We start from the raw sequence: 24,532 nt of genomic DNA, 5'->3' as shown, positions 1-24,532 counted from the left end.
CTGCCGTGCTGCCAATTTCATCAACCTGATTGTCCAAAACTTTTTGAGTTCCACACGTTTTCTCATGTGTTTCCTTCAAAGTGGACTGGCCTTTCCACAATATTCCCCCTTTGAAGAGTTAAAATCATCAACTAGTCTTCTTTCAAAACATCCTTGTCCAATCACCCGAGTTTCCGAGGATACTTCCGACCAATCTCAATGCTTATACCAGGGGTGTCAAACTCATTTTAACTCGGGGGCCACACGATAGAGCAAACATTCTCTCGGGGGGCAGACTAGTAGATTGAGGAGCATGTAAAAAAGAGAGAAAGAAATACGAGAGAGAGAACATGAGAAACAAAAAAGAGAAATAGAAACGGAGAGAAAGAGAGAAGGGGAAAGCAAGAAAGAAAGAGACAAAGAGGAACAAAGAAAGAGAAAAAGAGAGAGAGAGAGAGAGAGAGAGAGATGCAAATTGAGAAAAAGGGAGAGAGAGATACAAATTGAGAAAGAAAGAGAAAGAGAGAGATACAAATTGAGAAAAAAAAAGAGAGAGAGAGAGAGAGAGATACAAATTGAGAAAGAAAGAGAGAGATACAAATTGAGAAAAAAAAGAGAGAGAGATACAAATTGCGAAAGAGAAAGAGAGACAAAAAGAGAAAGAAAGCAAGAGAGAGAAATACAACTCCAGTACAGCGTCTTTGCGAGAGACACCTGGCTTGGCAAAATCAAGTGGACATATTTCAACCTGCAGCTCGTTTTTCTCTTGTACTTCCCTCGGCGTTTCGATCCCTTATCGGGCCACCTGTTTGACACCCCTGGCTTATACTGTATAACAATTTTGACATCATGAGCACCGATCTCATCAACAACACCGAATTTGGACAGTCTGAGTGTCCAGAACTTTCTTAGTGACGCAATATCCTTTGGAAAACTCTATAACATGACATCCTTTCTGGATGTTCCCCATAAAGTTCAGTGTTTTTGCCACAATATTCCCACCTTTGATGATTCAAAATCAAACAGATTGATTATATTTTCGATGCAACCTTTAGCTTGGTCTAGTGTAATCTGAATTCAGATTCCTGCTTTTAATGGCATAGTATATTGCGCAGCATCACGTTTAACTAACCCTGTGCTAATGTCGTCATATTGGCACTGCACTTCCTGTTTGCCTCTGTCATTTTTTTGGGTTCTGACACATAGATTTAGCCCTTTTTTCAGCCTGGCAGGTAAGAAGTCTTGCTAAAAGAGTGCCTGTCAGTCACACACTCAGGCATATACTTAGTTCCGCCAAGGGCGCTGGGTCTGAGAGTGAGAGAGAGAGGCTGCGCTATCTACATGAAGAAGCTGTGCTTTGAGGATATTTGTGGAGGACTGTATCGATTCGAGGACACTAGTTTTCTGATGTTTTTTTTTTTTTCCAGAAAAAAACCTTTACTTCAAATTAGTATATTTTAGTTAAATAGTCATTCAAACCAGTGAAATGATGTACAAGATGTATACTTATTTTTTTTTATTTTGCAGCGCAACCTTAACTCGCTTCATCACACAAAATAAGTTATCAAAAATACTGTGCTACCTCCTTAACACCTCTGCCAATTTCCTCAAAGAGCCGCTTTTATATTTGGATTTGCGGCAGTCCTTTTCTCTCTCACCTCGGGCCCTTGGCATAGATACTGAAAAGGAGGGGACCAAGTACTAAGCCCTGTGGAACACCACAGGTAACACTACAAGCCTCAGAGGTCATATTACTGTATATCTTGCACAATGCGTCCTATCTGAGAGGTAGGATTGAAGCAATGAGAAACCGATCCATTTTTCCAACCCCTTCTTGAGTCTTCTTCAATTTCCTCAAGCTGAGGTTTTTGAGTTTTTGCTTCGTTGTAGGTTTTCGGATCAGGGAATGCTGTTATGGTGGTCTGTGCAGCCTTTTCCGACTTTTTGTGATAAAGGGCTATACAAGTAAACATGACTTGACTAGTATCGATCCGGGCTGTATCCTGAATGTCTACTCTATTCTGATTGGTCCAACTCCTCCTATCAAGGTGGCAAGGATACGAAGGCTTCGTTCCAATCCATTGGCTCCCGACCATCGGCTGCAGCGACTGGGAGTTTTTCAGCGCCGGCGGAGAATCTTTCCTCATCTACTCCAGTGCCAGAGTGCCCCTCGCCAAAGTATTTAAGCTCAAAATGTATTGAGACTCTTACAGACTACCCCCGCGACCCCCAAAGAGACTGCTCATGATACCAAATAAAACAGGAAATCTTATTAAAGGACTACTGGTACTCATCAAACGAAATATCAACTTTTTCAAATGTTTAAAGCCCCAGTGTGTAATATTTGACCACTAGATGGCACTGTATTGTCTAATTCAAAGGTGCAGAGCACAGCGTAGAAGCAAGATGCTAGACAAACATGACGGCGACTACTAGGTAGGAGTTCCACTATGCAAAAGAAATACAAATTTCTCCACCTATGATTTTTTTTTTCATAAAAATTAACATTGGTATGATAGTTGGTGTATTTTTGCCCGTGTTCAAATGTTTTCTTTTTCTTTTTTACTGAATGAAACTGATAGGTTGGTCGGTTTGGTTGTAACATTTCTTAGAATTCACTGTGTGAATATAACTTGTTTTTATATTCCTAAATATAAAAACAATCTTTCACACACACACACACACACACACACATGAAGTAACGTTTCAATAATCAGTCTAATTGCATCTCTTGTACGTTTATCAGTCTTGTACTCTTTTATTTTGAAGACGCATTTCCGGTGTATTTTTCTGTTTCCTGTGTGAATAAAGTTAACTACACACACGGGAGGGGCCAGTGCTGCCGGGGCACTCGCCCGGGGTGGGCCACCGGACAGTGCTCTCCCGCTTGGGAAATTTATTTCCCTTAATGCTTGTTTTTATTTGAGTAATTCTGCCAACATAGAGTTTATATAAGTTTTAACTTTAACAGAAACCACTAAGAGGTCCCAAATATGACACACTGTCCCTTTAAATCATGTTATTCACGATTTTCATGTAAGGACAAGCGCAATACTTCACATGCTAATGATTGTAAATTATGAAGAGAATAATAAGCAACTCTTATTATTTTTTATGCTCACTTGTGTTGACAATGTTATTTTTGCACAATAATAAAGCTCATATTTGCTCACTATCTTGTCAGCAGTATTTAAATTCAGACAGGAAAAAAAAGAATGATATTTGTTTAGTCTAAAAATAGAAGCACAGGCAGACATGTTGAGAAAGATTGGCACATGTTTTAAATAATGACAAACAAATTTTCCCTTTTTTCACATGAGGGTATCTATTTACTTGGGCTCTGAAATAAAATATGATTATGCATATAATTATTTTTTATATAAATCTCAATTGTAGTGAGCAAGATTATCTGCTAACCGGAAACAATGACCCAGAGGATATGACGTCAGTAGATTTAAAAACCACAACCCCCAGAATGCTTCACGGCTACGTACATGGCGAGAAACAAGATGGCTGCACCGATGGCATTTCAATTATCGTTTGCCTTTTTAAGACCTAAATTGGAGAATAAGGACGATATAAACGCAGTGGAGTAGGTTACAAGTTGCCATTTTATTTTTCCCTCGCACTCTCGCGTTGGTTTTTTTACTTGACGCTGCCTGTTCTCGACAGAAGGACTTATTTTATGTTGTATTCGTTGTATGAGGTGAGCCAGGTTAGCTAACTAAACTTGTCAGTTAGCATTGTATTCGAAGGGGGCGCGTTCATTTTTCCTTCATAATGTTCATCCCCGTCAAGTCTTCTTACTTCCGCGTCATTCCAGCAATTGTCAACCGAGAATTGGGCAAGACTAAGATGAGATAGCAAGAGGTGGCGCGGCACGTTTACCGGGCAACATTCGTCATGTTTGGGAATCTTTTTGAGGAAGATGGCGACGAAGGGGAAGGGGATTTCTCTACTTTTTCCTCTGGTGGAGGGAGATTTCCTAAGTTGGGCGACGAGCCCCCAGCTCCCCGTGGGAAAAGCAGGCTAAGCGGCATTAAGAACCAAGGAGGAACGTGCTACCTCAACTCCCTGCTCCAGACGCTCCTGTTCACTCCCGAGTTCAGAGGTGAGATCTGATGATAAACATCTCCACATCTTGCTGATTTCAGAGGTCTGTGTTTGCAGAGGAGCTGTTTTCCTTGGGTCCTGATGAATTAGGATGTCTGGAAGATAAAGACAAACCAGGGGCAACAGTAAGTGCTACACAGTTGCTGGAATGTACAGCTCTGCTGCCAGCAGGGTCCTATATCTTTACATTATATTTCCAAGAGGCTTTAGGTTTATTTATGTCAATTGTAGCAAAAGAAGATCCAACATTAGCTACATTTCCTTGCAGTAAATAGACAAGGATGAGAAGCCGTAGTCCTGGAGCAATATACATGAATGCCGATGGAATTAGAATTGTCTTTATTTTTATTGATAACAACGTAGTAAAATTTGTTTTCAACAAGATTAAATGTGTCACTCCTGGATAAACGTATAATAAAGACTCAAAAGTGTAAAATAAAATCAATAATAATGTTGCAATAAATAGGCCTTAGTGGGAATTTCAAATACAAGGGATAAGTGCAAGCGACGTCACCATGAACACAATACAAGTAGATGTTGTTTCTGCATTTAACTCCTAGTATGAAATAACGGGTGTGTAGGAGCCAAAATGTATGGGTACTGCAGACTTACTGTTGTTGTCTCTTTGGCATTTGGTGTCTTATGTGATATGTTTATTCTAACTGACTTTAAGTAAAATTAACATGATTGTTTTAGTTGACTTGAAAACCATTTTAAGCGTAGTTCCCTTAAAACACAGTAAAATCAACAGTAAATAATTCAGTAGTTTCATATGTGACAGAACTCCTTTAACATTAATCGAAACCTTTTGCCCTTCCTGGTCCATTTATTTCACTCACCAGAATCAACCAAACTCTTTTTGTTTGCTCCAAAAGTAAACTTATTTGCATGAATGTCAAATTATTTGACATGCAACTACTCTTTTTAAAGTAACAGAAATATTTACCTTCCCTGTTAACTATTTTCTACTACAGAGTAATTCAGTTACTAACATGGTTACTTTTTGGTAGAATTAGTGAGTTAACTGTAACAAATTTCTTTTTTTAAACCACCATGCCTAACACTGAATATATTTGAGAAGATCCACACTGGAGAAAAGCCTTTTTTTGTTACGTGTGCTTGTTTAATGGGGTGATGGCTATAGTTCACTTCTTGATGTGATTTCATCGCGAGTGCCACAACTTTCCCTGGTCTCTGATTCCTGTAGGTCCGCGTCATCCCTCTGGAGCTTCAGAGACTCTTTGCCCGTCTTTTGTTGGTGGACCAGCAGAGCGCCTCCACAGCTGACCTCACCGACAGCTTTGGCTGGAACAGCAACGAGGTGACAAGACACACAGCGAAAGACATGTACAGGATTTCTTCTTGTTTACATAATTTAGTAAAAATTAAAATCTCCTAAAATGGAATAGATTTCTGGCAGTATTCTTTTCTTTCCCTGCAATATTAATATTATTATTCATTTTATTTATTCTGGTTTTAGAAAAGCTATTTCTTCTATATTACATTTGTCATCTTAATCATGAAAATGACTGTATTCTTGCCCTATTGAAGTATTTTTTGGAAAGTTATACAATTTTGTTCTGGTGGTTTCCCCCAAATATGTCTTTTCCCCTCAATATATAGTCTAATCAAGTTACATTTATTTGTATACCCTGTAATCACACACAGTCTCAGACTAAAATGGAAGAATTTTATGAGGGTTCCACAAAGGACCCCCTCCCCAGATTTAATATTTCAGTCTTAAAGTGGCTTCTCCCTTTTAGAACTTTAGAACAGTTTCTTCTCATCCACAGAACGTGTGGCAGGTGACCCAAAGAGGATCAGGTTACCCGTTGGTTTAACAGTCGTAAATCACCAAAGAGGTCAGGCCTACTGAATGAAGGAATTTCGTTTTGTCCAGAGGCAGTCCAGCTGCATGGGGGGGCGTCATGGCTTCGTCGTAGGGGGAGGGGAGCATCATAGAACCGCAAGTTTACAACTGAAGGCTGTGTCATGACATGCTTGTTTTTGGGGTGGAAAATGGTCTCAAAGTCCGACATTTGACGACTTCATCTTTTGTTAGTCAGTCAAGACATTTTGTTTCCAGGGCACAGAATTTGCTTTCATTTGTAGTGGCAGGGCAGGAATCTATAAGGATTCTTGCATGACCTATATTTCATGTTTACAATATCTGTGCATTATTTGTTATTGCAACATCCATTGCATCCTGGTCATCCTGGAAGTGGGATTTTCCTCATGTTGAGGTTTTTGAGTATTTCCTTGCCCTCATGTAGGTTTTAGATCAGGGGATGGTGTCATAATAGTCTGTAGTTTGCAATAATCTGTGGTCTTTGCAGCCCTTTGAGACTCCTTGTGATTAAGGGCCAAACAAATAAACATGACTTGAATTTTTTTCCATATTTTCTGTAAAAAGGCATTTTTAGGGTTGCAATGGTTTTTCTCCAAAGATAAATATTTGGCCTAATAAAATTTTATTTTTATTGGTCTCTAATTCTGCATTTCTAATTTTTTGTTTTAATTTGTACAAATTTCTGACCTAGTTTCTGTCAAAAGCCAAATGGGAATCTTGTCAATATTGGAATTGATTTATTATTTTTTGAACACAATTTAATTCTCATAATTTGATGTTTTTGTCCCTCCTAAAATAACATTCTGGCAGTAATGAGTTTCTTTTTATCCTATGGTATGACTTTTCTCTTGAAAGTAATTGGCCCCGTAAAAATATTTTTTGGGGGTGACAGTTTTTTTTGGTCTCTATTTTTTTCACTGCAAACTTCTGACCTAGTTTGTTGGAAAAGCAGAAATGAAAGTCTTGTTAATATTTTTGGGGGGTCTTGTTTTTCGAGAAGAACGTTTCATTTTCATAGATGTTTGCATTTATTGTACCCCCGAAATTCTAGACTTTGATACAACATGTACAAATAAATTAATTTGGGGAGTCACTCATTGTCAATTTGACAAGAATTGATTTTGTGTGTGTGTAAAGTGAAAGGTGTATTTTAAAGCGCTTTGGACGTCCTCAGTGACTGGCACAGTGCTGTACAAATACAGGGGGGCACTATGTAGCGTTCTTCATTCACGATTCCTCCGAAACCTCCAGGGCTCAAACCAGCACGACGTTCAGGAACTGAACCGGATCCTGTTCAGCGCCCTGGAGAAATCCCTGGTGGGCACATCCGGCAGCTCGCTCATCCGACGGCTCTACCACGGCACCATCGTCAACAGCGTGGCCTGCAAAGAGTGCGGAAACGTCAGCCAGCGACAGGTCGGTCACATTCGCTGATACACGTTATTTATTTATCTATCTAAAACAAATGCTTTTGCACCCCTTCGCTGCTAGGAAGACTTCCTGGACCTGACCACGTGCGTGTGCGGGCTTTCCAGTCTCGAGGAGGCTTTGTCGAGTATGTTTGTGGAGGAGGAGTTGTTCCAAGGCAATAATCTATACAGATGTGCAATGTGTGATCGGCTGGTCACTGCTGCCAAGGTAAAAAAATAAATAAAATCCAAATACAGTAAAGCCCCGGGATATGACATGAATCCGTTCTCGTCCTGATGCCATGATGCAAACCAATAGACCTCCACCAATAGCAGACGGGCATCTTGGAGATGTAATTTTGCATATGCACGAACACTGCAAAGTTTGAAGTTTTTGGGCACGCTAAATAACTTGTTGTCGTATATTGGTGGAAACGTCACAAAAGAGGTACTGCAAAACATTTACAGTGAAGATCCCGTAAGGAGGGGTCGCTGTATCCCAGGGGTTTACTGTAATCCTCCTGGCTTTTGTTAAACAGTTTTTCCTCTCCATAGTCGGCCAAATTGAAGAAGCTCCCCCCTTTCATGACCATGTCCTTGTTGAGGTTCAGCTTTGACTGCAATAAGTTTGAGCGTTACAAGGAAAAGGGCCGCTACAGCTTCCCTCTCACCATCAACCTGCGGCCGTTTTGTGAACAGGTATGTGACCTTCCATACTCAATTCCCGTCTCGCTTTTGCCTCACCTGCTCTTGATTTAATTGGGATCAGCTAAATAGAAGAGCAGCAGCTATTCGAGCCACTTTCTTCTAACAGCAAAAAATGTTTTGCTGCCACCTTGTGGCATCTCAAAGTAACGTTTTTAAGGTCTGCACCAAGTACTTTTCGCAGTAAGAATACAAACAGTTGACCACAACTTGACCGAAAGACCAGATTTGCACTGTACATGATGGAACTCAGTTTTTATAGTCACTTTTGTATGCAATTTTCTAAGATTATTTTGCACTCTGTTTGGCGTTTACTAACAGCAAAGTGAAAAAGTGAGATGCTGGTCTGATGCAAAGATGTATTTTAATCCGTTTTAATGAGTAGTTCTGTAGGTGCTTGACTGAAGGCAGTTATTAGCAGTTCATAGTATGTATTAGCAAAGCTTATAAGATACTTTGATAGATGATAACAAATTGGCTAACAAAGAAGTTGAAATATTAAGTTTTGTTTTTTTTTCAAAATGTCAATTCTCAAATCATTTTGAGGGGGTTTAGGAAAAAGTAGGTAGGCAAATCTGTACTCGTAAAACATATTCAGGTATCATATTTTTTTTTCCCTCTTAAAAACACAAATAATATATTTATCACAATGAGAATCTGGACAACTCTTCTCCGCTTTTCCAGGCAGACGGCGATGACGCTCTCTACACCTACGAACTTTTTTCCGTGATCATCCACAAGGGCGGCTGCTACGGAGGGCATTACCACGTTTACATCAAGGATATCGAGCGCCTCGGTCACTGGGAGCCGCCGGTGAGGGAAAAACAATAAAAACGAAGGATTAGACACAAAGATGTATCAAATCCTTGGTATCTTTTTCAGGAAGAGGACAGCGATAAAAAAAAGACGCAAGCCGACCAGAAAGTGAAGACGAAACTCAGGGAAAACAACCCTTTGTGTGTCCTTGCTTCTGTCATTGACCAGGTATGGTTTTAAAAAAATGACCTTTTTTATATGAATCATCATCAATTTTTCATTTTGAAGGAACCATCAAAGAGCATCCGGTTGGACCAGTTGGGTCAGAAACTTATGGAGAAGGTCGGTTCTTCCTGGAGCAAGGCTTTTAAGAAAGACTATGGCCCGATTGGCAATGTGAGTTCTTTGGTTCTCTTTTTTTTTATTCATGCACTCAGTGACCCTAACTGTTTTCTTATTGTTTTTTTCTTTCAGTTTTTGCAGTCACACAGTGATGTTTTCGAGTTGAAGTCCAACAAAGTAACACTGAAGGCAGGGATGCTCAACTCTGTGAGTGAAGCAACTGTTCCAGCTAAACTTCTCACAGATGCAAGCCACCAAGTTGCAGAACAGGAGCACATAGAAGAGGTCCGATTAAACATCATAATGGAAAAAATTATAAATGGAGTGTAAGAAGAAGTTCTTCTCAAATGTCTGAAGGCCAGCCACTGGTTTGACCTCAACGACTCCACCGTGGCCTCCATCAGAGAGTCGGAAATCAAGAAGCAGTTCCAGGGCCACGAGAGTGCCTACATGCTGTTCTACAGGCGGAGTGGGCTGCAGCGACCAGCTGAAGGTACCAAAGAGGAAAATACAAGGACCCCGCCTTCTAACGTTTTAGCTTAACAGTGTGGTAGGAGTTCTTTTCTTTATTTTATTTTAGGGACCCTCTTTAACGGCTTTGCAATGTCTCTGCGAGTCGGCGCTTCGTTTCATTTTTTGTACTGTTTGAAGCTAAAGCGATGCTACTCAATTATTTTCTGTCATGCTCCTCCTTGGAATTAGTCCTCTCGTATTAACACTTTACTCTATGCTTATACTCTGTGCTATTTGCACGACGTGGACGTTACGTGTAAACAAAACACTGCTAATGAGAGCAGAGCTTCAAGCCCTTCAGGGGCCCTGCCGTACTATTTGACAACCACTGAGCTAAAGGGAGAAACAAACATATGATAAGCATGGAAACAAAGCTTGCAGCTTTCAAGAAATACAAAGAAAGCCCACAGAATCACTACCCTCCCTACGTTGCTCAGGATTCATGTAAGACTATATTCCGACAGTGGTACCCAAGAATGAGATGATTATTCTTAATTGCAGCTCAGAGCAATCCTCGCTATAAAGTTCCTCATCATCTCATCCAGATGGCTGAAGAGGAGAACATCAAGTTGAAGCAAATGCGGTAAGAAGAATCAATTTCAGCTAAAGAAAAAGGAGGCGCGGAATGTCTCACCTTGGTACACCTTTCTACAAAACTAGGGAGGAGTATGAGGCAAAGAATAACCACGTGGAGCTCCGTCTCCATCTGGCGTCATCATATAACCTCGTCGACGGTGTCCTGCGACCAATAAGTAATGAGGCCAAGACCCCTGCCGTGTTTATTTTCGACCGAAGAAAAACAGTTGGAGATCTGCGAATAGCTATTCTTAAGGTAAGCGTGTTGTGTGTCAACCAACAAGAATAAGGAATAAGGCCTTTGATATTATTAGCGACAAGAAGAATGGGAAGGTGACCTGGCATTGACCATGGCCAAGATGCTTCCGGCTGGTCTTCACCTTTACGACACTCTCACAGGTGGGAAGTAAGAAGTCACACTTGAGAATATATATTAAATTGTAGTTGTTTTCTTTTTACAGATGACAGCGTCTTACTCAGCAGTGCCGGCATAGATAAAAACCCGGACCTCTTTGTTTGGAACGGGCAAGAGGTGAGAAATTAGACACAAATGATGATGTTGATGATGATGAGGGTGGTGCAGCAAACGAGTCTGTTACATTTATAAGTCAAATATTAACAACAATGAATTCTCCTCGCATGTACATATTGACTAAACGTCACACACAAATTACATGTTTACTGATTAAAACTGCTCAATTGTAGATAGTTAGCTTTGACGTGTTAGCATGTAAACCTTAGCCAAAGTCCAGCAAGCAGCTCACAAAAACATGGAAGCAGAGGGAAACGCAAAATGTCTTGTTTGTTAAAGCTTTGATCTCCTTCGTACTTGTGTGCAGAATGAAAAATAAGCAGCATTGTGCGCTGACCTGCCCTTATGCGAAAGTCTGCTTCCCTCTGCTCCCCTCACCTTAGACCATGACGTCGTCACAACATTTAGAAGTCTTTTTTCTGTGTTATTGATTTTTTCCCTTTTGGCTAAAACGGAAAATGCATCCTTTCAGGTATGCGGCGGGAAAGTCCGAACCGGAGCCGAGTGGGAGCCTGTGCTGCTCACCGTGGTGCGACCTGCGGTTGTCAACGAGAGTGGCGACCATGCGGGACTGAAAAAGGAGGCCAGGGTGTTTGCGGGCGGCGCCACTCTGAGCGATCTAAGGGAGGCCCTCGGCGACACAGACGCCAGTCTGCTTTGCCGCGAGCGAGGAGGGCGCGAAGCCGGCGGAGGCGCCAGCGGCTGGCGCCTGTACCCGGCCAGGGACATGCACCGGACCCTCAAAGAGCTGTCGCTCAAAGATGGGGACGCCATGCTGGTGCTGGAACCGCAGTCTTTGGATGACAGGTGAGGCAATTTCTTTTTCATTCTTGCAACCTTTTTACAGGTTTGCATTTCTTCTCAAATACATTAAAGATAACGCAGCATTTGCCACAAATGTACACATCGTTTAGAGATAAACTTTGGAAGTAAACAGGTATCCAAGTTAAGACTGATAGCAGTCTCTGAAATAACTATTGCCCGGACGCCCTGGGCGTGCATCTTTTATGTCGGGCGTACAACTTACACAACGTCTCTGCCCGGGTGGCTGACAACTTTTTCAAGAAGAAAATAAAATGCAAAAGATTTTTTTTTTTTTTTCATATGCTTTATTCCGATTTTAAAATCTTTGTTCAATTTGGAAATTTCGGTTCGTTAGGCAATTTGCATACTCTGCAGCCAATCAGAAGCCTGCATCGAATAACTTCGTGCTTCCGGACTTTCCGAGGGTTATAAGGTCTCGCATTTGCATATCATTTTGCAAAGTAAACGCATAGAGAACACAAGAAAAATGGATAAGTGGTTAGGAATCAAGCTAAAACCTCAGCCCCCAGAAGAAAGATTCAAAAGAAGCTAACAGGAGGGCGGCAGTAGCTCAGGAGGTAGAGCGATCGTTTTAGGATTGAGGGATCCCAGTTCGAATCCCGGCTTGTCCGTGTTACATGCCGAAGTGTCCTTGGGTAAGACACTGAAACCCCAATACCCCCAATAAGCAGGTTAGCGCCTTACATGGCTGCACAGATCACGGCCGCTATTGGGAAATGTGAAGCACAATGTAAAGCGCTTTGGGAAGTCATTGACTTGAAAAGCGCTATAGAAATGCAGATCATTTCATTTCATTTCAAAATATATGACGCTACAAAACGTAAACGTACATTAAAAGCATTGTGGAAAGAGGAGTTCATGTGGCTTGTAGCAGACGACGCAACGCAAACATTGCATGAATGAAGATAAGCAAATACAGGTACATACTGGACTTGGAAAAGGCGAATGACAGAGTTGATAGAGTGGCGTTGGGGCAAGGGATGGTAATGTATGGAGTAGGTGGAAAGTTGTTGGAAGCATTGAAGAGTTTTTATGTGAACAGCAGAGCATGTGTAAGAGTAGGGAGTGAGACAAGTGAGTGGTTCCCTGTTTTGACTGGTGTGAGACAGGGGTTTGTGATGTCACCATGGCTGTTTAATGTGTACATGGATGGCGTGGTGAGAGAGGTGAATGCAAGAGTATTTGGCAGAGGTGTAGAGCTGATCGATAACAGTGACACTAACAAATGGAAACCAAAAAAATGTGCGCTATCGATTCCCTTTGATCCCCCCCCCCCCATTTCTCTGGCCCAAACAGCTTTACTAAGAGTTTGAACTCAGTTGGGCATTGTTGACACATACTAGATGATAAATATTCTACTTTCAACTTTTTATCAGCTCAGACAACGCACCCCACCGTTTTATGATGAACAGGAATTATTTGGTGTTTTACTTTATGTATATAAAGATCACAATCATTAAAAACTCTAAAACCATTGAATCAAAAAGAACCCAATTTGGGTCCAGGATGGAGCAAACTACTACTTTGATTCACTTTGCACGCTCACAAAAACAATTACAAAAAAACACATCTGAAATAAGATTGGTCAAATGATTATCCAACACTGTTGGTTGTTCCTCATTTGAAAACAGAAAAACCGATACTATGCAAAAAACAACCCAGACACAACTTCATGAAGATACTTCTACTGTTTTTATTTTGATATTTAGCATGTTTGCCATCAACGGAGACTCGGTCACTGTTACAACGCCTTCAGATTGCCGCTGGCTCCAAGTGGAGCTCCAACCACACGATGGCAGAGGCCATGAGAACCGGAGAGTCAAGGTTCCTGCAGCGGGAGACATGGTCAGACATTTGAAAAACTAGACCCATTTTCATCACTTTCTCCTTCACCTCACATTGTGTGTTTGTGTTTGTCTCCAGCTGCTGAGTGAGGTGAAACAACAGGCCATAAAGGAGCTGCAACTTTCTGGTCAGACATTCAACAAGTTTGTGTGATTAGAACAGGGATGTCATTGAATTTTGGGGGCACAATTTCAATTAAGACCAAATCAAAATATATTTGTATAGCACTTTTTATTAGATAAATAGCAAATGACCTTGAAGACCTGATGTCCTCCAGGTGACTGCCTGAATTAGAATTTTGTCCTCAAGACTGGGCCGAGAGCACATGATGATTTTCTCGGCTGTGTGCATGACTGTAACGGTTCTCCGTTTGCAGTGATGCTGCCTAGCCGTAGGTTTTCATCCTCAACCTGGGACTAGTTAACAAACTAAATACGGCGAGGGTTGTTATAAAAATAAGCGGATCAGACCAATAAGAGGCCCCAAAAATGTGAAGACATAATTATCATAAAAGCTTCTTAAAATTGATTCCAAAACACACAAGGAGACAATGTGATGATTTTGAAACTCTTCTAATGTAATCCTGACACACACACACACACACATGCTGCGGAATTTTGCAGTAGGAGACCAGAGAGAAGGGCATTACAGATATCAAAACGAAAGGAGATAAAACCATGCATTAGCACCTCCGTACTTGGAGAGAGAGAACTGTTAGGACTCTGGCTGCTTTATTTTTCAAATGAGGAAAAAAAAACCAATCGTTTGCAATACTCTTATTTGGGGAGTCCAGAGTCCAGAGAGCAGAGAATAGGAATACTGTAAACAGGAGAAAATAAAAGCATGCTTCAGCACTTAAAATTTTTCTGTGGAAAAGAAATGGGCAGACTGTGACTATATTCTTCAGAATGATTAGAGCCAATCGCTTGCCATATTCTCTTTGGAGATCCGGAAAGCATGGAATTACAATAGTGAAACGAGAGGAGATAAAAACATGCCTCAGCACCTCTGTGTTTGCCTGAGAGCTAAATGGGCGGAATCTGGATATATTATTGGTTATATTCCGTACATCAACTCAATAATAAAAACTGGAGCTAATTAAGGTTGGTGCCAGTCATTTTCCATTTTCCTCAGCAGGTGCGGAGTACTGCCTTCGACAGATGGACGCGACGGGGAAACTCCTTCCTCCAGGTAGTGCATTTGATGTTTCCCGGGAACTCCCCTCTGGTTTCTGGCTCTGTCATCGGGGGCCCTCATTGGACTCTTAAAAGCTGGGCCTACCTTGTCATTTTCCGCCTTTTGAAGATGGCCGCCCCTCCCTCTTTCCCTCCCTTTATGTCAACAGTGAGCGAGGAGCTGAGCGTGCGTGACGCCGGCGTGCGACTCATGACCACCCTCGCGCTTTGCGAGGGCCGGGCCCCCCGGGCTTCCCAGGTTTGTGGCGGGAGGGCGTCGTCTAAAGAAAACCTCTCACCGTGGAAAATAAGCACTTTTGTGTGTGCGCGTCGCAGCTTTTCCTGCACTTCTGTGTGGGGTCGTCGCCACCTACTGGATTGGAGATAGACCTCAATCTAGAGAAGACCTGCACTGTTAGAGAGGTAAGAAAATGCTTTTATGTTAAACAGCAGGGGTCTCCAACGTGGTGCCCCATAAGGACAGCTGAGGTACACGTGCTGGGTCATTGTGATTTTCTAGTCCAATGTTTTTTTTAGTGGTTGGCCGAGTCTATTTAAGCCTACTTGCAACAATTAACCCGGTAATAATGTTGTAGAATAATGAAGTCGGAGCTTATCGACATAATGAGGACACATTTGTTTAGACAGGAAATTCCAGGCTTGTTTCTCCCAAGTTTAAATCTCAACGAAGTAATAACATTCGGCTTGGTTTGGAACAAGCTGTCAGGAACTTGGCTGGGTCACGGCGACTTTTGATGAGAAACATTGCAAAAACACTGTTGATTCCTGGAAGCATGCACTTTGAGAAAAACAACGCGTCATCGGAGGAAGACGCACCAACTTTGGGGAAATACAACACGTGATATGGCTGACGGGGTGTGTCTGCTCCGGAGGGTATAAGAAAGCTGATTGTCTCATAGACGAATGAGAACGCTGTTTTGAAGGCTGACGAATATCAATAAACAACTTCTCTGCTCTTTGTTTATATTTTGGGGCGAGGCAATACGGAGTGCTCCGAAAATAACACATTAAAAACATAGTAATAACATGATAGGTTATGTTCTTTTACGAATGCATACCAAACTGGATGCGCTTTGCGCTAACTCGTGACAAAAAGTAGCTCTCAGCTTAAATAAGACTGGAGTCACCTGTTCTATGCTCTTTGTAATAAACAGAAACTGACATCTTTGCACTCAAAAATTGTACTCGTGAGAAAAAAAATGCCATTTGGTGCAGTAAAACCTCCAACCTCCCTTATTCATTTTGACTTTCAGTGTCTGCAAACAGTGCTGAATGCAGTTGGAATTGAAGGTAAATGAAACAACTGGATTCTTGTGACATGACTTGAATCCTTGGTTTTATATTTTTGGTTGTTCTATTCTCGCAGGCACCTGCTGGCACTTGAGAAGGCTGGACTGGTGTGAGGAGGTGGGAGAGCCACTTGATGATGAGGTAGGGCAGCCCTTTTTCTCTATTTTTTAATTTGGCCTTCCGAAGAGTTTGCAAATTCATCTTCCTAAAATGGGTGTCGGGCTGCAATTTCCACCAATCAATGAGACTTTTCTGGGAATTATGGGCAAAAAATACATTAAAAAAATTCACGAGACGGCTAGAGGTCGTAAAATCGAATCCAATCTGACATGCTAGATGAGATGTTTGTGCACCTTTGTGCACCTAAAAACCATCCAAATATTTGATTGATATCCTTGCGATGGCCTGATTGCTTTTATTTTGAAAATCTTTAGTGTTGCAAGCTGAGTTTGACTGAGTCACCCGCATTCAAAATGGAAGCCGTGTTGCCTTTATTCTAGAAATTTCAAATGTTGATAAGCTTGCCTGAGTTGTGCAACAGCTCACTTTCCAAATAAAATCATTCCAACTCATGCACACGGTATATTGCTACTTTTATTTTGAAAGTCTCACATGGAAAGCGGCAACAAAACACGACTCCTATATAATATTTATGAGAAAAAAAGCACAAGTTTATTGCATGATGTCCCAGGAAATAATCCCACCGAAAAATAAAAGGAATTTGTCATTTTTCCCAGGATGCTTCACTGTCGGAAATGAAGATAAACAACGGCGACACCCTGGTGGTCTCGGAGGGACGACTTCTTCCTAAGGTCATTTGCAAATATATGGAGTCATTCTTACTATTGGGTGGCATTTCAGCATGGTAACTTTCACATTAAAGAATGAATGAAAACTTTATTCGAACATTAAAACAAAAACAGAACAAAAACAATAACTCGACAACAAAATAACGTTACATAATATGTTCGAAAAGGGGTAGTCAGAAGCAGATGCTTATATTCCCTACCCCTTCATTTTCCCAATTAAATGATAATAACAATAGTAATAATATTAATGATAAGAATAGTAACAATAACAACAAAGTGAACCATAGTTCTAGACGCACCATTCCCAATCCCTCGTATCACTCATACCCCATTTTCTTCATGTCTGTATTCCGCCAGGAATGTTTTTTTTTGTATTTAAATTTGAACACGTGAATAATTGGACATTGTTTGGTCTTGTAAATTGTTCCGAAGTTTGACTCCGCACACCGACACACACCTACTTTTCCTGGTGGTTCTCACCTTTGGGAATATGAATTTACTACAGCCCATCAAGTTATAATTTCCCTCTTTCCGAATAAATACTTTTTGGATGTTTTATGGCACCATGTTTTTGTTGACCTTAAATAGCAGTTGTGCAGTGAAAATTTTTACAAAAAGATATAAAATGTTCAATGTTTTTCACATTTCGTCGGAAAGAGGGACTTTGAAATGACAAGAAAATTCTATCGGTAAAGGTCAAGACATTGTTTTTAATTTACCAATCAAATCACACATGACACAGGCCAAATGTGTCCCCCGTTACTTATAAATAAGCGTTACAGGGTGGAGGTGTTATGCTTTTCCTCGTTTATTGAAACATTGAAAAAAGGTTGATTAAAGAGTGACATTCTTTTCCTACTTGAATCTTTTCCTTCCAAAAATATTGTTGCATAAATTAGTGATGTGACTCAAAGGATAGCCAGCAGACATTTTCTATAGATCTCGTATCAAAGTAACAGGGGGAGACCGTTCACCCTGGGACCCAACAGATTTGAGAGATTTTAAACCTAAACTAGACAATTCCAGAGGCAATTGTGAGAGTTGTGATGGACCTGGAAGATGATACCGGTGTATATATAACCTTGGTTGTTTGCATGTAACTGTTAGCATAACTGTTAGAGATGTATTTGTAATTTTTAACTTGGTTCTGTGGAATCCGCGCCCCCCAACAACCTGTTGGAAGCAGTTAGCATTAAGCCATTAGCATAACTCATTAACATGTAGCCATGAGCATAATTTGTGAACATGAAGTCTTTAGCACGTAACCATTAGTATCATTTGTTAGCATGAATTAGTTGGCATTTAGCCCTTAGCATAAGGCATTAACATGTACCCGTTAGCATAATTTGTCAGGATGAAGCTGTTAGCACAGTTTGTTAATATTTAACTGTTAGCATGTAGCCGTTGATTTGTAAGCATGTAGCTGTTAGCATGAAGCTATAACAATTAAACAGTATCATAATTTTTAGCTGCTAGCAAAACATTTTCAATATTTAACTGTTGGCAAGTATCCGTTAGCATAATTTGTACGCAAGAAGCAGTTAGCATTGACCAATCAGCTTAATTTATTTACATGAAGCATTTATCATTTAGGCGTTAGTACGACTCGTTAGCATGTAGTCGTTAGCATTATTTGTTAGCATGTACACTTTTGCATTAAGAACTGAATGACTGACACTTCAGGGTTTTCTGGAGTTTTCCGTGTGGATGTATCGGGATCAGGCCGTCGAGGATAGCTCCGACCGAAGCCATCTCCTCAGTCTCGGTCGAGTGGAGATTTCGCGTGAAGCCGGCCTGGAGGACCTCAAGACCCAGGTACGAGAGACCGTCCCGCTTCTCGGGAACTGTATTTTGGAAGTGACGAGTATCTGCGTTCCAGGTGTCGAAGATGGCGGCCGTCGCTGACCTTGGCGTGTCCCCCGCCCGCCTTCGTTTGTGGGAGACGGACGGAGACGAGACGCTCGGCGTCCTCCGAGGGACGCGGGTCTCGCTCTGGTAAGGACCGTTCGTACGGGTGCTTGAAATCCTTAAACGCTTGACGTTTAAGGTTGGGTTTTTGTAGCTGCGGTCATGTAAGGCATTGTGGGATCAAAATCGACCTCTTACATGTGGGAGAGCTATATTATAAGTTGGCTAACGCTAAAAAATACACCAGGCATTAGACTTTTTACAACTGCCAGTTGGAGAGGGGGAGGGGCCAGAGAGACGAACCCTAACCCGCGTTCGGCTCTCTGGCCGCGCTCCTTCACTCTGAAGCCCTTCCCCCCTACACGGTATTTTATTTAAGTCACAACGAGTAGGACAAAGACAAAGAAGGGTGGTACCAACGTTTTGAAACAGAGAAACATGATACCATCCGGTTGGAAATACAAGCGCTACTGCCCCCAAGAGGACAGCATCATTCATGACCCCATTTACAATTCCGTTTTAACAAATTTAGACTCTAATCTTCTGAAAATCACGCAAAAATATAAATACAAAGAGCAAAAGATCAGAAGTTGATTCTAAGATTGAATGCATTCTGCTTTGGAGCAATCCATCTCATTTAAATGAGCCCAAATTTGGCTCATTTTTCTTTTTTTTTTTCTACATAAAGTACTTTCTCTTTTGACTTTGTATTATGTACCCAGCACCTATAAATCCTTTACTGTGTTTGTAAACAAGTGTGTCCTATTAAAGCTGCCTGTGCATTGTTGAAGCAGAATGGCAGGATTCATGTCAGTTTACAGCAGCCCCTAGACACATCGTAGATCGGAACAGCTCAACATAGCACAAAGTATGTTCTAGCAGCAAGATAGTCACTTTATTTCAGTCATCACAGTTAACAAAGAAAAATGCTCTGGATTTCTTCTTTTGAAGTTACTGGAAAAAATGTCCTTGAAAGTGCTTGAATTTGGCCATGACTCCTGCCTGATGTTGTGTCTCCTCAGGAAACTCAAGTTAAGCAGCGGCGCCAAGATTTGTGTGCAGCAGCTGTCAAACGAGGAGAATCTCGGGTGAGACCCGTCTTCCTTCTTCTTTTTTCGCATTCTTTTACTGTGTGTCCACTAGAGGGCGTTGTATCTTAGAACAAGGCCGAAGTGTGCGCCTTAGAAGAAGACTCACTACAAAAGCCCAAAGGTTCTCACTAAAATTACGCGTTAATAAGCAACAATTAACCCGGTAATAATGTTGTAAAATAATGAAGTTGGAGCTTATCGACATAATTAGGACACATTTGTTTGGACGGGAAATTCCAGGTTTGTTTCACCTGAGTTTAAATCTCAGCGAAGTAATAACTTGGCAGAATTCAGAAGCCTGCTTTAAGATCATTTTTAATCCATCTGGATTCTCCCGGAGCGGCTGAAAAGAGACAAAAACAGGAGTTGGTCAGACCTGGTGGAAGCGGGTAACCTTCGAAGTGACCAAAAAGGCCAGTCAGAAATTGCAAGAGCAAGCTTTAGAATAATAAAAACAATAATAATAATAATATTAATGGAAGGCATCAAGCCACAGCCTGCAGCCAAGTGGCTAACATGAGTGGCTAGAGAAGGAAAAATAGCTGAAAACTGAAGAAAGATGTGCGAGGTTGTTTTTTTTTTTTTTTTTTTTTTTTTTTTTACACAATTGGCAACAAGCCATAGCCTGCAGCCGAGTGGCTACTGTGAGGGGTAGAGAAGGAAACAGTGGAAAAAAGTATAGGATGGCTGCGGCTGTTCAGTGTTAAAAGTGGCCCCAGGACAAGCTAGCTTGGTTAAATCCTCCTTCAGGCTTCTGTCGTTGTAAGATGACTGCCAAACATGTCAGCTTCTTCAAGTTCCTTTCCTTCCATCTTCTTTCTTTCTATCTTTTTCTCAGTCTTTCTTTTTCTTTCTTCCTTTAAAATTTTTCTGCCTTTCTCCCCTCTTCTTTCTTTTGTTCTCTCTTTGCATTTTTCGTTGTTTCTTTTTTCTCCCTTTCTCTTTTTTTACTTTTTTTCTGTATTCTCCATCTCTTCCCCCTTTGTACTTCTAGCTTCCATTCGACCTGTTTTTCATTCTCTATTTCATTGTCTTTGAATCTTCCTCTTTCATATACTCTTTTTTCTTTTCTCTCCCTTTCTCTTTCATCCATTTTCTTTTTGTATCCTTCTTTCTTTCATTATTCCTTTTTATCTTTTTACTCTTGTCTTTTACTCCCTTTTTTTGTTTTGTTTTTTCTCCCCGTTTTTGCAGAGTTCCCTTTCTTTTCTCACTTTCTTTCTTTTCGTCCACCTTTCTTGTGCTACGATTTCAGTGCCTCTTTCTAAACCCGAAATCGCGATGATAAGGTAGTTCATGCGTTTTTTGCCTGCATGTTTGAACCGATAGTCTTTTATCGAACGACCGTTAGGGGTCGCTCTATAATTCACGCGGTTGCCTTTGTTTCTGCGGCGAAGTCCCAAAGAAGTGATCCTGAATGTGAAGCTGGGCATACCGGGAAAAGGCGGCTACCATCCGTCCGAGGAGGTGATCTGGGATTGGTCGAGGGACGCCTCGCCCGCCTCCTTGCGGGCCTTCCTGGCCAATCGCTACGGCCTGCCTGCGGATTCCGTTGCGATCGCCAGGTGGCGCCAAAACAAGTGGCAAGAAATCTGCACTTGGGTGAGAAATGGCTTCAAAAAGCAATTTGACTTTCTTTTGGACTTCCGGTGAAATTGACTGAACATATTGCACAAATGCGATTTGGACGTCTAGTTTTTGTAACTTTATTGTGAAAAGGTGTCAACATTTTTGTATTTGTGTATTATTCAAGTTGTGTTTTTTTCTTCTGTCCTTTCCTGAGCCCTTTATTTTTATTTCTCTGCTTCTCTTTCTTTCCTTCCTTTTCTTTTGTTGTTTGTCCCTCCCTTTCTCTTTATCTCTTTTCTCCTCCCTCCATCTTTCTTTTCCATCTTCTTCACTCATCCCACCTTTTTCCTTTTCCTTCACTTTCTTTCCTTTGCCCCATTCTATCTTGTTTTCTTCTCTTTCTTGCCTTTTCTCTTTCCCATTTTTGTCTTAACTTCTTTAGTCTCATCTTCTCTTTCTTACTCCCCTATTTTGCGCTCTCCTCTTTTTCTTTCCTCCTCCCTTGTTCTTCTTTGTTATTACTCTTTATTGTGTCTCTCTTTTGATCTCTTTCTTTCTCCCTCTCTTTTATTTATGTCCTCATCTTTATTTTTCTGTCTTTCTCACTCATCCCTTCTTACATTACTTCCCCACTCTATTTTGTGCTCTTTCCCCCTTTTTTCTCATATCTTTCTCTTCCTTCTTTTTCCTCTTTTTTTATCTTGTGTTCCTTCTTTCTTTTTTATTTTATCCTCACTTTCTCTGTCATTCACTGTCGCTTTTCTTCCTTCTTTCTCTCCTTTCTTTCTTGTGTTCCTTCTTTCTTATTTATTTTATCCTCACTTTCTCTGTCGCTTTCCTCCTTCCTTTCTCTCCTTCCCACCTATTTTTTTATGTACTTATTTGATGTTTTGGCTCGGAAAAAAAAGTTTGTTTATTTCGTATTAGTTTTTAATGGAACATAGAATGTTTTTCTACTGTACTATAAGAACTAAAGTCAAAGCGCGATTGACGTAAATAGGTCCAGATAATTGCGGCAAATCACACTACATAGCTCAATTTACTAGGAATTCATCTCCTGGCCACAGGGGGGCAGCAAATACATGAATCGTGATCATTCCTTTCGTAAATTGAAAAAATGATGCATTTTCTTTCTCCTTAAAAAATAAGGAACGTTGATGATGCAGAATTTTGTTTGTTTTTTGTCCTCGTCGCTCCTCTTTGGGTGTCTTTCTAAATCTCAGAGCAGCCAAATTTCCAAGAAGAAGAAGAAAAAGGCGGAGTCGCTTTTAGGAGCGCCGTTTCATCTCAAAGACGGCGACGTGATCGGCGTCAGGGTAAACCCCAGCAAATTCAGCCCGAAGCTTTTATTTTGAAAGGTCGTCCAATGTCCGTTTGGCTCGGCAGAACCTTTTGATGGACGGGAGCGACTTTTGGGCCGAGGGGGAGGAACGAGGCCGGCCGGCGGAACGGTCCGACAACAAGTAACGTATTTTCTTTCCTTTTATTTTGAAATTTCCCGGGGGCGATGCGGCGAACGACGGCGTTTCGTTTTGAAGTCTTCAGGCCGGAAACTCGCAAAGAAAAGCCAGCAAGAGGCCAGAGGCGGCGCTGTCCATCGACGTGGACGTCTTCGACGGAAATTGCCGATAGGTTGCCGGAGCGACAACCGGGAAGTACTGAGGTGCATTCAAGGACAATCTTAAAAGCGGACACCACAGGGTCGACTAATGGAAGAGGGAAGAGGCCTCCTTTTGATTTTAGCCGCCCTATCTCCTTTTTTTTACGGTTGAGACGATGCTGCAAACTGCCAAATGACAGTTGGGGTTATTCTTAAAGGGGAAGTGTGTCATATAGCACCTCCTTGTTGTACAAAAAGGCGTCAGTACGAATACTAAAAACAACAACCCTAAACTCATACTGTTGCAAATTTTTATAAGTACTATAGGTCAGAGAAATTCTATTCCTTTTACACAGTAAAATCTTTAACTAGAGGTCGCCACCATGTTGGGCTGGCATCTTGCTGCTCTGCGGTGCTCATTTGGCACTGTTTTTTTGTTTGCATTACACAATACAGTGAAATCTAGTGATCCTATATTACAAAATGGGACCTTCACTTTTTGTTTTGTTTTTATATGCCTTTGCTGAATGAGCAGAGGATTTCATCTTATGCTTCCTATTTTGCTCAGAGATAATGGATTTTTTAACGGTTCCTTTCCTGAATAACGGTTGAAATAAGTAAATCAAATGTTCAGATTGACAAATTGCCAATATAAAAGCAATGCAATTATTTTGGGAGTCGGAGGGTGTCAATAATATGTTATTAAATCAATGGCGACGGAATGAAGGTCTCTGGTACTGTTGATGGAAACCCTACTCCTAACCACTGAAACAACTTAGAACGCTTCTCTGTAACCTGAAAGCCTATAAATGCACTTTACAACTGTATTTTCAAAACCTGCATTGACTTTGGAACACTAAATTGCATTGAATACTTTATTTTGAAACCTTCAAGCCACTTTGAAGCCATATTTGGAAACTTAACACTGAAACCTCAAAACGTAATTAGATTACTTGTATTGCATTTAAAAACGGTATTTTGGGAAGCCTATATTGAATTGTTTTATTTAACCATTGTAAAAACGACTCTAATTCCAATTGTGCTTGTTGTGTATATATTTTTTCTAATGGTTTATCATGTTTCAATTTTTGTAGTCAAGTTGAAAAAAATAGTCAGGGTTAAGTAGCAATGAGGATTTTGATTAGCATAATAGCATCGGTAGCTCTAATGGTAAGATAACTGTATTAAAATCACAGTTCAATCTCCAGTCAAGGAAATACAAATATTAGAGTTCAGGTTTTGTTTGGACCCACAGTTAGCCCCCAACAAAAACCCAATACTGTTTTAGACTGGGACTCGGACCCATGTCCGCCATGATTGTAACACAGGTATTTTAGCAATTTAGCTACCCTAACCATAATCGTCTTGACTAATTTTGACTAAAACGCTCATAACTAGCTTTAAAGTTTTGTCTTGAAGAAGAAAAGGGTCAAAGTTCTGGTTTTACATAATAAGCTCAAATGGTAAGATGGCTATGTTCCATTGACCAGATAGTGGGTTCAAAACCCAGCCAGACTGTTTAGAGTTTTATTTGGAGCTAGGATTACGCTTTTAGTTGATCCCCCGCCAAAAAAAAAAACACTTCTACAGAAATTGACATCTTGATTGGGGATCGAACCTACGCG

General features: G+C 40.9%; 2 protein-coding genes across 4 annotated transcripts in view; both read left to right on the top strand.

The window, feature by feature from the left end:
* tspeara (thrombospondin-type laminin G domain and EAR repeats a) overlaps positions 1-3,049 on the top strand; it is a 30,363-nt gene extending 27,314 nt beyond the window's left edge. For both annotated transcript variants that reach the window (XM_088354465.1, XM_088354464.1), the window contains exon 14: positions 2,028-3,049. In XM_088354465.1, the coding sequence (XP_088210591.1) occupies positions 2,028-2,181 (154 nt within the window). In that variant the 3' untranslated portion in view covers positions 2,182-3,049. The remainder of the gene's footprint in view (positions 1-2,027) is intronic.
* Positions 3,050-3,464: 415 nt separating this feature from the next.
* usp40 (ubiquitin specific peptidase 40) lies at positions 3,465-23,897 on the top strand. Of its 2 annotated transcripts, XM_088354481.1 has the most exons (31): positions 3,465-4,090; positions 4,150-4,217; positions 5,300-5,413; positions 7,193-7,357; positions 7,433-7,579; positions 7,906-8,049; positions 8,740-8,868; positions 8,938-9,039; positions 9,100-9,207; positions 9,286-9,438; positions 9,511-9,646; positions 10,168-10,249; positions 10,327-10,498; positions 10,557-10,641; positions 10,704-10,774; positions 11,247-11,581; positions 13,309-13,444; positions 13,523-13,571; positions 14,579-14,635; positions 14,790-14,878; positions 14,956-15,042; positions 15,894-15,930; positions 16,007-16,071; positions 16,668-16,742; positions 18,423-18,554; positions 18,619-18,734; positions 19,670-19,735; positions 21,136-21,340; positions 22,536-22,623; positions 22,694-22,770; positions 22,846-23,897. In XM_088354481.1, the coding sequence occupies exons 1-31, from the start codon at positions 3,883-3,885 to the stop codon at positions 22,990-22,992; spliced, it is 3,645 nt and encodes a 1,214-aa protein (XP_088210607.1). In that variant the 5' UTR covers positions 3,465-3,882; the 3' UTR covers positions 22,993-23,897. The 2 variants fall into 2 exon arrangements, with proteins under 2 accessions (XP_088210607.1, XP_088210608.1); XM_088354482.1 differs by lacking the exon at positions 5,300-5,413.
* The last annotated feature ends 635 nt before the right edge of the window (positions 23,898-24,532 follow it).

This window comes from Urocampus carinirostris, chromosome 15 (genome assembly GCF_059441175.1).
Source record: "Urocampus carinirostris isolate Australia breed hairy pipefish chromosome 15, RoL_Ucar_1.0, whole genome shotgun sequence".
In the NCBI taxonomy this organism is placed as follows: Eukaryota; Metazoa; Chordata; class Actinopteri; order Syngnathiformes; family Syngnathidae; genus Urocampus; species Urocampus carinirostris.
Note: the sequence above shows the minus strand (reverse complement) of the source record. Positions and strands in the feature narration are given on the sequence as shown.